At 40.4% G+C, this 12,467-nt stretch overlaps 1 protein-coding gene across 1 annotated transcript; it reads right to left on the reverse strand.

The window, feature by feature from the left end:
- Positions 1-364: 364 nt before the first annotated feature.
- On the reverse strand, positions 365-5,939 carry BTG4 (BTG anti-proliferation factor 4). Its single transcript, XM_006099319.1, has 4 exons — positions 5,767-5,939; positions 5,067-5,204; positions 4,296-4,494; positions 365-547 (listed from the first exon to the last, which is right to left on the reverse strand). The coding sequence occupies exons 1-4, from the start codon at positions 5,937-5,939 to the stop codon at positions 365-367; spliced, it is 693 nt and encodes a 230-aa protein (XP_006099381.1).
- Positions 5,940-12,467: the final 6,528 nt, after the last annotated feature.

Genomic DNA, 12,467 nt, shown 5'->3' on the forward strand with positions numbered 1-12,467 from the left:
TAAAGAAAGAAACTTAAAATTTTCTTGCAACAAACTGAACGAGGAATATATTAAAAACAACACGTTTATTTAAACTGTTACTTTTCATAATTCATTAAATCTTATCACAGGTTAATATCTTCATTCTATTACCTTCAGGGTACATTCATTAGTGTTATCTAAAACTTCATATAAAATTAAATAGGAATTAAAAGTACAGCTAAGAACACTGTCATGATTTGTGTGAGAGGATTCCCATCATGCACCCTGGTCCCTAATGTTACTTTTTCTGCTTCATGAGCCTCTCAACCTCAGACTAGTTTTGTTTTAGAGAAAATAAAGTGGCCCTTCTGAGCGCTATGGCACTGAGCGCACAGCCACTGCCTTAGCGGTTGGTGTTGACCCAGTGGTACCTGTCCACCAGGCACACAGCCGCAGGCTTATGGCCCCTGCGGTTCCTATGCAGCGCGTGATAAGCATTTCTCAGGTGGCCCAGACCGCCATCCAATACTTTCTTTTTTGGGGGGATTTGGAACCAAGTTTGAAAGGGCTGTTTCAGGTTTTCAACCTGGAAAAAAGAAGAAAAAAATGATAAAAAGGTGCATAAAGATCTTTTTTAAACTAAGAAGTTAGTCCTAAGGATTAAATAAAACCTATAACTCAGGAGTTAAATGTTTCAAAAGCATAGGAAGTTCAAATGAAGAGAAGTGGACAATCATATTTGGAAAAAATTGGCTAACATTTTCAAGGGTATAAAGCAAGTCAATTTCATACCTTTAAATAAAAATAATTTTTTAATTTAAATAAAATTTTTAAAAACACACTTATGCAAATGTCTATATATTTGTATGTTCTCCCCTACCTCACCCCACCCCACCCCACTGGTGGGACCCAAAACTGTCTAATCATGATCTCTGAGTGGAGGTCAGGAAATATCCATTTTAAACATCTCAAGTGACCAATACAGATGTTTTATAGACTATACTCTGAAATGATATTGTTCTAGAAGAATACAGCTGATCCCTAAATGGAAGATGGCCTTTCTAAGCATAAAAATAGAATTAGATCTCAATCAGGAAGAATCAAAAAACCTGAATAGGCCGAAAGCTACTGAAGAAATTAAAGCAGTGATCAAAAATCTTCCAGCAAACAAAAACCCTGGTCTGGGATGGCTTTACAGGGGAGTTCTTTCAAGCATTCAAAGAAGAACTAAAACCTATCCTCCTCAGACTATTTCAAAAAATTCAAGAGGAAGGCACACTTCCAAGCTCTTTCTATGAAGCCAGCATTACCCTAATTCCAAAACCAGGTAAAGAGAGACTAAGGATAAAATAAACAAATGGGACTACATCAAAATAAAAAGCTTCTGCACAGCAAAAGAAACCATCAACAAAACAACAAGAAAGCCCCTGCATGGGAGAACATATTTGCCAATGATATCACCGATAAGGGTTTAATCTCCAACATTTACAGGGAACTTATTTAATTTAACAAAAGGAAGATGAACAATCCAATCAAAAAATGGGCAAAGGACCTAGATAGACACTTTTTGAAAGAGGACATTCAGAAAGCCAAGAGACACAGGAAAACATGCTCAAAGTCACTAATCATCCAAGAGATGCAAATCAAAACAACAATGAGGTATCATCTCATGCCTGTCAGAATGGCTCTCATCAACAAATCAACAAATGACAAGTGCTGGAGAGGATGTGGAGAAAAAGGAACCCTAGTGCACTGCTGGTGGGAATGCAGACTGGTGCAGCCACAGTGAAAGACAGTATAGAGTTTCCTCAAAAAGTTAAAAATGGAATTCCCATTTGACCCAGTAACCCCACTTCTAGGACTATATCCCAAGAAACCAGAAACACCAATCAGAAAGGATATATACACCCTATGTTCATAGCAGCACAATTTCCAATAGCTAAGATTTGGAAACAACCTAAGTGCCCATCAGCAGATGAGTGGATTAAAAAGCAGTGGTACATCTACACAATGGAACACTACAGCGCTATAAAAAAGAAGGAACTTTCACCATTTGCAACAGCATGGATGGAACTGGAGAGCATTATGCTAAGCAAAATAAGCCAGTCAGAGAAAGATAAATATCACATGATCTCACTCATATGTGGGATATAATGATCAACATAATTTGATGAACAAGAATAGATCCAGAGACAAATGGCAGGGGCGGGGGTGGTTAGAGAGCAATCAAAGGACTTGTATGCATGCATATTAGCATAACCAATGGACACAGACACTGGGGCGGTGAGGGCTTGCCTGGGGTGGGAATGGCTGGGGTGGGGGGTCAAGTGGGGAAAATGGAGACATATGTAAAACTTTAGACAATAAATTAATTAATTTAAAAAATAGAATTAAGGGCAAATATTTCACTATATAATTTTAAACTTTTATACACATAGAACTATGTACAAACTATCTATATAGTTTAGAAAACTAAACAAGCTGGAGAAATAATAGTTTCCAGTAAAATGACAAGTTAAAATACTCTTTTTTTTAAAAATATATTTTATTTTTTTACAGCGAGGAAGGGAGAGGGATAGAGAGTTAGAAACATCAATGAGAGAGGAACATCGATCAGCTGCCTCAACCGCAACCAAGGTACATGCCCTTGACCAGAATCGAACCTGGGACCCTTCAGTCCGCAGGCCGACACTCTATCCACTGAGCCAAACCAGTCAGGGCAGTTAAAATACTCTTAAAGTTTGAAGAGCCTATACTAATACATTCAGAACTTAAATGATAAGTGGACAAAAAAAGGAAATTCATTAAGATAGTAAATACCTAAAATATTTGGGGACATGGAGATTTTTAAGTTTTAAACTTTAATAATATATGTAATATTATTGTTATCAAAACTATTTTTAACTGAGAATACTCAATTTTAGGAAAAATGGTAAACACTTTCACATAAAGCTGGTTAGACTACAAATAAATATAATTTTCTAAAAGGTACTTTGGCTGTACATTGAGAATGAGTAAAATGTCCATACATTTATTAAAATGTATGGACCCAGTAATTCCATGTCTGTGAATCAAATCTCCAGAAATAATTTAAAATTCAGACATCTTTCTGTATAAGTTATCAGCTTTTTTTATATAACAATGTGGAAATAATTTATTATTGGCAGATATCTAGATTAACTGAGTAAATTACTAGGAAAGCAAATGAATATTAAAATTTTAAGTATTTAAATTACTTTAAAATGTGAATACATAAGTGATCATTTTATTTTATTTTTTTATTAATTTCAGAGAGGAAGGGGGAGGGAGAGAGAGATAGAAACATCAATGATGAAAGAGAATCATTGATCGGCTGCCTCCTGCGTGCCCTCCACTGGGGATCGAGCCCACAACCCGGGCATGTGCCATTGACTGGAATCGAACCCGGGACCCTTGAGTCTGCAGGTCGATGCTCTATCCACTGAGCCAAACCAGCTAGGGCCATAAGTGATCATTTTAAGGAAACATACAAGTATACACACATAAAGTGTCAACACAGATCTCCCTAGATCGGTGTTTTGCAAACTGTGGGTTGCCACCATTAGTGAGTCATGAAATCAATTTAGATGGTTGAAATCAATTTAATTTAATTCAAAGTGTTGGAATCATTGTACCTACTAAGGGTAGGTAGTGTTTCATGAAAACTATTTCTAACATATAGCTATGCGTGTCTTTCTACAGGTTGTGGTAAAAAAAAATAAAAAATAAAAATAAGCCGAAACCGGTTTGGCTCAGTGGATAGAGCGTCGGCCTTCGGACTGAGAGGTCCCAGGTTCGATTCCGGTCAAGGGCCTGTACCTGGGTTGCGGGCACATCCCCAGTGGGAGATGTGCAGGAGGCAGCTGATCGGTGTTTCTCTCTCATCGATGTTTCTAACTCTCTATCTCTCTCCCTTCCTCTCTGTAAAAAATCAATAAAATATATTTTTTAAAAAATTTAAAAAAAATAAAAATAAAATAAAAATTAAAAAAATAAGAAAGGCCACTAATTTTAATATTTAATTCTGAAGAAATTTAGGTGAAAGGAAGTTTACCCAAATACTATACGGAAAAATGGGACTGCAAATGATAGCATAGATCCTGATCATTCAGCCAAGTAGAGGAACTACATATAGAAGGAAAAAACAAAACACAGAAAAACGTTTTGCCAGAATATTAATATTGTGATTTTAAACTTTGTAGTTTTGGTTTTTTCCAGGTTTTCCAATTGTTGTTTCTGTGCTTTTACAGTCAGCATGTTCTTTTTAGAATCAGAATAGGAATAGAAGTAGACAGGAGACCTGGAGCACACTTTACCTGATAAATACTCCTCGGATTGCTGACTTTAGGAATTATCCGGGGCTCTCTGCTACAGCTTTCTTCATCGGAGGAAGTGCCCGAGGAGCAGTCTAGTGAGGCTCTACTGACAGCATCCAGGACTTGTCGGGAGAGCTCCCATTCCTCCCATCTGCCTTTGAAAGAAGCAACTGTAAACGGGTGATTTTTCTCACCATACCTAAGTAGGAAAAGAAAATAAAGTATTTGTTTGGGATTCAACGTCTCACAGCTCATCTCTAATTTCTTCTGGAGACAACTCACTAACTTACAAAAAGAGTTATTTTGAAAAACAAATTGAAATGACTTGACAGCAAAGCAAGTTGAGAGACGTTATGACCTTCAGCTACTGCACTGTTGTAATTGGTGGGGGTGTTCCTTCAGCGCTATCTTGGTTAACTGCTCAGAAAAAGACAAAGACTCATTTCTTTTGATTGAACTGATGGCCTGAATTGCCCCATGGTAGATAACTCCTCTTCCCCCTTGATACTGCCTGTAGGACTTAGACATAATCTACTATTGGCAGGGATTAAAATCAAATTTCAAATATTATGCAAAATCGTTGTGCTTCCCACTCCTCCTGGAAGTCTGCGTTGTCTAATAAAGTTTGCAACTAAAACCTTAACCAACCATTGCCCTCGCTGTTAACCCAGGGCACCATCTTTCACAAACGTGTACAGAACTGACTAACTAACCTAAGGTTTCCGCCTGTCAGAGGGAACGCAGACTCTTACTTCCAACGAGGTTACTCACCTGCAGCAAACTTCAAAGGGATCTACCCATAAGGTCATCTCCTTTGGAAGTCCCAGGTGAGAAAAATTCACATTACTTTCAGCACAAGCCCTCTGTAGAATGGGATCTTTATTCTGATTATTGTTTATCCGGATACACCTTAAAAAGCAAGGGAAGGGAAACAGAGGCATGTCGACAGGTGCTTTAGCAGGAGAATCATAGAAACTATCAGACATGAATGTCACCATTACCAGCCACTTCAAGGGCACAGACTGGCATATTGTGAGAACCACCACACTCTGTTTTAGTTAGGATTTAGAAGAAATATGGTTTTAGGCTTCTGCTGCAATACACAAAGCTCCCACCTCACCCCTGCTCTCCCCTACCCCTTCCCCACCCTCCAGTTTTACAAATAAGAGTGAAACCTCAGCTTTTCTCACAGCAACTCAGACTGTGAGTTGCATCACTGAGTCACACAATTCATTCACCAAGCGTTCACTGCATATCTTTCATCGTTAACACCAGTTAGAAATTGCTCAATCCACCTCACATAAGGGGGTTTGTGCTAGAATATTCAACTGCACTATCACTAAGTATCTCTTTCTTTCAAGCAAGCCCACATTCAGTCCATAAAACTTGCATTCCTCATAGGCTGCCAACAAAATCATTGCCAATGCCTGTCCCCCCCCCCCGCTTCCCCATACCCCACACTAGCTCTTACCTGAAGGCTTGCCCTTTAGAAGGGCACTCAGAGTGCCAGTGGCCTCTGTATGTTTTAAACAAGATAGTCATCAGCTTTTCTGCAAAGTTTTCTATTTGCTGTTTACTCAGTTTATCATGCTTTTTCGCCAGTCTTGTGACAAAGAAAACTGCTGTTGCAATTTCATCTCTCATGATTCAAGGGAAAAAGATCTATGAGGTCTGCAACCATTAAAAGGAAGCAAGAATAAATTAAATAGAACCAAGAGCCTCACTTACCAACATGTAGTTACTATTTGGAAATTGTATACACCTTACATTTTAATTAGAAATTATTTGCTAGTTTTTAATAACTAAATAAGCACATGAGTACTATCAACAAAACAGGCAAAAATACCACCTCTTCAACTAGCCAGTTTTTAACAAATTTCAAAGGAAAAATATCTTTTTTAAACTTTAATACACCTAAGAAACAAATAAAACTTCATTATGCAACTTAAGTAAAAGAAAAAGTCTTTATGTTGGACAGTAATTACACCAAGCCCCACTTTTAAAAAACATATTTATAGAGAGCAAACACATTTTAAAATGTGGCTCTCAGGTTGCATGCTTTAAATAAAAGTTAATATTAATAAAAAAATATTGTACTTGCCAGCAAAAAAACTTCAGCCCCAACACAAAGTGGGCCAGAGTCAGAAGACCAACTATGCTTTTAGTTTCCAACTCTCACTCACACATGCTTTGTTAGTTACAGGCGGAAATTTATAGTAGCCTGGGCCCCAAAGCCTGGTAGGTGTTTAGCCTGACACAGGTGCTGTCATTTAGGATGCTTAGCTTTTTTCGAGGGCCCCATGAAATTGCTCCTTGTCTATGTCGACAGGGTTCTCTGTTTAAAGATTTTCAAACTGCATTTGTTACTTCCATTGCACTTTTTAAGCCTTATCTGACAAATTGAGAATCAAGCCGCCCCCTTCCATATTCCAATATCCTACATTCCAAATAAGTTCACTTCTAATTGTAACTGTCACCATATTAAAGAATTTTGTCTTGAATCTTTTATAGAACTTACAACTTTCTCTGCACAGTCATATGTTGACTGCAGACATTATTTACTGATATGTTTATTTGCGAAATAAGTGGAAGAGATTTCAGAGTTTATCAACCTCACTAGTTCTCAAAGTGTGGGCCCTGACCACCTGGTTTGGATCCACCCGGCTGCTTGTTAAAAAGGCAGAGTCTTGGACCTTGGGCCGGATCTACTGAGTCAATACAGTGGGGCCTTGACTTATGAGTTTAATTTGTTCCATGACGGAGCTCGTAACTCAAATTACTCGTATGTCAAATCAAAAAGTGAACGAGTGAGACACATGATGCTGGGCTGATGTTGTGGCGTTCACTGTGACGTTTGCTGCGCCAACTAGCGGTGGGGTATCTGAAGCTGGCTCATAACCCGAATTTTAGCTCGCAACTCAAAGCAAAAAATCGGCCGAGAGACGGCCCGTATCTCGAAAAACTCGTTAGTCGGGACACTGTACTTCTAAAAGTGAGGCCTGGAAATCAGTGCTAGTTAACAAGTTCCCCCAGGTGGGCCTTATTCCACTAAAATGTCAGAACCATCACACCTGACTTATACGTCTTTAAACACCCACCATAAGAGCTCATCCAGGTTCTGATCAATGACAATGATTTCACTCTGACAAGGAAGCCCATATTCTTTCTAAACAGCTCCAAATACCAGGTGGACCTCCCTCCCTGTGAGGAGCCAAATCCACTTCTTTGATTCTCTATCTATGCAGCTTCATTCTTCCCTCTGGAGCAGCGGTTCTCAACCTTGGCTGCACATTAGAATCACCTGGGAATCTTTTTTAAAATCCTGGTTTCTGGGCCTCATCCTCCGGAAATTCTGTTTCTTTGTTACTAATGTTGTGGCCTCACCCCATAACAAAGAAACAGAATTTCCGGAGGATGAGGCCCAGAAATCAGGATTTTAAAAAGATTCCCAGGTGACCCCAAGGTTGAGAACCACTGCTCTGGAGTGTGTCCCATCCTCCACCACGTGAGGACACGTTTAAATACTAGCTAGTCAGCCTGCACGGAGACTACTCTAAGGGTTTTAACAGTTCTTCCCTGAGACATGTTACTCAGAGCCTTCCCCACGGGGCGCTCCCCTCGGGCTGGGCTTCAGGTGAGTCAGGGACCCTCTGAGAGTGTGGGGCCCACGCGCACACAGCGCTCCAGGTGGGCTCCATCTCCGCGGGACCAAGTGGGACTGTCGCCTCCCTTGCTCTGAACACTGTATTTCCACAGCGCAGCTTCAGGTAGCATTTACCTGGGTGGCAGGAGCATCAGACCACTGCCTCACATTGAACCTGCAAGTCTTCTTTTTATCTTATCATCGTTATCTTCTTGCACAGTGCGGAATGTTTACGAGTGCGGGCTTCGGAGCCAGACCTGGTGTGAACGGCAACTTTACAACTCGCTATCTGTAAGCTTGAGCAGCTTGCTTAACCTCCTGAACTTTCAGAAGGAGGAGGTCTGTGAAACAGCGATCTCCTAGGGTTGCTATCAAGATTACCACCAATATTGTTTAAGCACCTGATCTAACTACTAGTTACTTAGTAGTTTTACAGGAAGGCAGTACAGCAGAGCAGTTAAGAAATCTGTTGTAAAATCAAGCGCCATGGGATTGAATCCCAGGCCTTAGCTCACTAGAAACTCGGGGAAGTTTCTCAACCTCTCGAATCTTCAGTCTCATCCGTAAAAGGAGGAAGAATATGCATGGCCTTGGAAGCCGACTGCCAGATTTGGATCCTAGCTCGATTTCCTGTCTGAACTTAGCAAGTTATTGAACTTCTCTGTGCCTCGATTTCCTAATCTATATAAAGGTAATAATAATAGTACCCAATTTGAAGGGTAGTTGTAAGAATTAAGTGTAAAACAGCAGCTAGTACTGAAGAAATGCTCTGTAAATGTTAGCTATTACTGCTGTCGTAGTACAAACGTCATACTACTGCTATTGCCTTATGAGGTTCTTGTCAAGATTAAATTTAAAAATTATATGAAGCATTTAGCAGAGTGCCTGGCATCTAATATGTACTCAAAAAGTGGTAGCCTTTCTTATTAATAAATTTAAGTTTATACTTATTTTAATATAATTTTCTATTTTTATTAAGTGAATATAAAACAACTACATAATTGCAGCTATACTTATCATATTTCATTGTATAAAACTTAGGCCATCACTATAAAGAATGGAGATTTGTGACCCTGATTTTTGTTTTCTAATACATTCTCTTATCTTTTGGGCTACCCGTTATCTTATCTGCAAATTTGACAAGAATGTGTCCTGCTACAAATAATGAATTAAAAGGTTGTAGAGGATACAAATCAAGCAGAGTGCGCTCACAAAATCTAGTGACTCTAAAACACATTGGAATATATTCTAGAGAGCTGCAAGGATATATTTTTAAAGTTATTTTGTAGCCTAATTGTTTGCAGTAACAGCAGTATTACTGTTTTCAAACATATATGGGAAGAGAATTGGGGAATACAAATACTTAATGTTGTTATGAACTAAGATTTTTAATGTAAAGAAAAGGAGATAAAAAATCTTATAATGTTAAATTCAAAATGGCAATATTAATATGAGTTTGTGATTTTTTCTTTTCAAAAATATATTTTTTTAGTTCTACCCATTGAAAAGGCCTAGAATTAGCCCTGGCCAGTGTCTCCGTGGTTGAGCATTGGCCAGAGCCCCTGGTCAAGGGCAGATACCTGGGTTTTGTGTTCCATCCCCACCCCCCAGCCCTGGTCAGGCTTGGTGCAGGAGGCAACCAGCTCATGTGTCTCTCTCACTTCAATGTTTCTCTCTCTCTCTTTCTCTCTCTCTCCCTTCTACTCTTTCTGAAAATCAATGAAAAACATATCCTCATGTGAGGTTTAACAAAAAAAAAAAAAGAAAAAGAAAGAAAGAAGAAAGAAAGAAGAAAGAAAGAAAGAAAGAAAGAAAGAAAGAAAGAAAGAAAGAAAGAAAGAAAGAAAGAAAAAAAGGGCCTAGAATTAATAAACAACCCTAACATTCATTTTGTGGTTGCTGAATACCTCTTTAAAAAAAAAAAAAATCCTTGGAGAAACTACTGATTCCAGTTCTAGTTCAGGTAGAGCCTGGAATTTTTATACCAAAAAGCAAGGAAGCTCTACAAAACCAATAGGCCATGTCAAAAGACTCACAAGCCCACACAAAGTATTGGCCAAAGATAAGTCATTTTGAACTTTGTAATAGATACTGTGGTCCTTCAACCAGTTCCCCTCTTCTAGATCAACAGTCATCCTCTAGCTCAGTGGATCTCAACCTTCCTAATGCCGCGACCCTTTAATACAGTTCCTCATGTTGTGGTGACTCCAAACCATAAAATTATTTTCATTGCTATTTCATAACTGTAATTTTGCTACTGTTATGAACCCTAATGTAAATATCTGATATGCAGGATGTATTTCATTGTTACAAATTGAACATAATTAAAGCATAGTGATTAATCACAAAAACAATATGTAATTATATATGTGTTTTCTGATGGTCTTAGGCGACCCCTGTGAAAGGGTCGTTTGTCCCCCAAAGGGGTCGCGACCCACAGGTTGAGAACCGCTGCTCTAGCTGATGGAACTGTCAGGTACTGTTGGCTCACAGCTGCAGCCCTCCTTGAGAATAGCTCTGAGAAAAGCCTCAGAGTAAAGTTATCTGCCCCTCCTCCAAGGGGGAACCTGCAGCCATTGCCCAGCTAATGTAGGAATACAAAAACCTGGCTCTCTTGCCTCAATTTGTAACAACTCTGAAGGGCTACCCGTCTCCAGGGCTCCTTTTCAGATAGGTTGAGGCCTCAACTGCAACCACTCTCCCTCTGCCCAGTCCTATCTCTCTCACTTCGTGTGGGTATATCTCTCAAGAGGACCCCCCAGTAAACCTTCTGCATGCAACTCCCATCTCAGAGTCTGTTCCCAAGAAACTTCATTTGATACAGTTTGTACCAGGAATATTTTTTTTTCTTTTTGTGTGTGTACCAGGAATGTTTTAAGGAATCCTGATATGGATGGCTCCTGGCACACTGGAGTGGTGTAACTGTTACAAACTCTCATCAATGATGAAGATGAAGCACAGATATTAGGGTGTGCATTGGCTAGTGTAATATCTTGGATGCTTAAGAGATATGAAAATGATAATGACTATGGAAATGGGTGGCTGAGTCATCTACTAATGACATGATTTAATGAGGCTAGTTCAATTCAGTGAGTATTTCAGTACCTTGTATACCCAGAACATATAAAAAGAAAATAAAGGTGTGACTAAAACCTTTATGATCTTCCCCTCCCACAACATCTTGTTTATTTCAGCTTTCCATGATATGTTTCTCCTTGCTCTTACTCAATTGCGTGGGTTCCCAAATTGCTGCAATTTGGAATCACCTGAATATCTTTTTAAAATACTGATGCCTGACTCCTACCCTCAGACATTCTGATTTAAGTCTGGTGGAGTGCAACCTGGGCATCAGGATTTTAAAAGCTCCCCAAGTAATTCTAGTGTGCAGTAAAGGTGGGAGATCATTAAGAGAGATCTCTCCTAGTTGTCAAAGAAATTGGAAATGTATTCTACACTTCTAATTGCTTAGTAATGCCTTAAGCTTAACAAAGATTATTATGACAAATTTGCATTTCATCTTTTTATTCTCATCCTTTCTAGCCTTTGCTGGGATAACTTTTGAAAAGATTGCTTTTTAAATTTATATTGGAAATAACAAAATTGAAAATCAGGACAATGCTCATATATTGCTGAAATAAAATTTGCTTCAGAACTAAAGGCAACACATGCATTAGCACATACTCAAATGTTTCCTTTTCAAATGATTAATGTTTATACTTATACTAGAGGCCCAGTGCACAAAATTCATGCACAGATAGGGTCCCTAGGCCTGGCCAGTGATCAGGGCTGATCAGGTTCCCCGCCTCCCGGCCTCCCTGCCTCCTCCTTCCCTCAATCCCTCAGCGCCCAGCCACCACTGCTGGTGGCCCACCATGTTCTGTGCTGCTCCCTGGTGGTCAACCCACATCTTAGTGAGCACAATTTGCATATTAGCCTTTTATTATATACTAGAGGCCCGGTGCACAAAAATTTGTGCACTCGGGGGGGGGGGAGGGGGGTTCCCCAGCCTGGCTTGTGCCCTCTCGCAGTCTGGGACCCCTCGGGAGATAACGACCTGCTGGCTTAGGCCTGCTCCCGGGTGGCAGAGGGCAGGCCCAATCCCTAGGTGCAGCCCCTGGTCAGGCTCAGAGCAGGGCTGATTGGGGAGTTGGGGCGCCGTCCCCTGACATGCACAGAGCAGGGCGGATCAGGAGGTGCGATGCCACCCTCAGTCACGCTCAGGGTAGGGCTGATTGGGGGGTTGGGGCACCGTCCCCTGTCACACTCAAGGCAGGGTCGATGGGGAGGTTGCGGCGCCACCCCCCTGTCATGCACAGAGCAGGGCCAATCAGGGGGTTGGGGGCGCTGCTCTCTGTCACTCACAGAGCAAGGGCGATCAGGGGGTTGGGGCACTGCTCTCCTGTCACTCACAGAGCAAGGCCCATTAGGGGAGTTGGGGCTCCGTACTCTGTCACACACAGAGCAAGGTCGATCAGGGGGTTGGGGAGCTCCCCCTTATCATGCACAGAGCAGGGCCGATCAGGGGTTGA

Source organism: Myotis lucifugus, unplaced genomic scaffold (assembly GCF_000147115.1).
Source record: "Myotis lucifugus unplaced genomic scaffold, Myoluc2.0 scaffold_270, whole genome shotgun sequence".
In the NCBI taxonomy this organism is placed as follows: Eukaryota; Metazoa; Chordata; class Mammalia; order Chiroptera; family Vespertilionidae; genus Myotis; species Myotis lucifugus.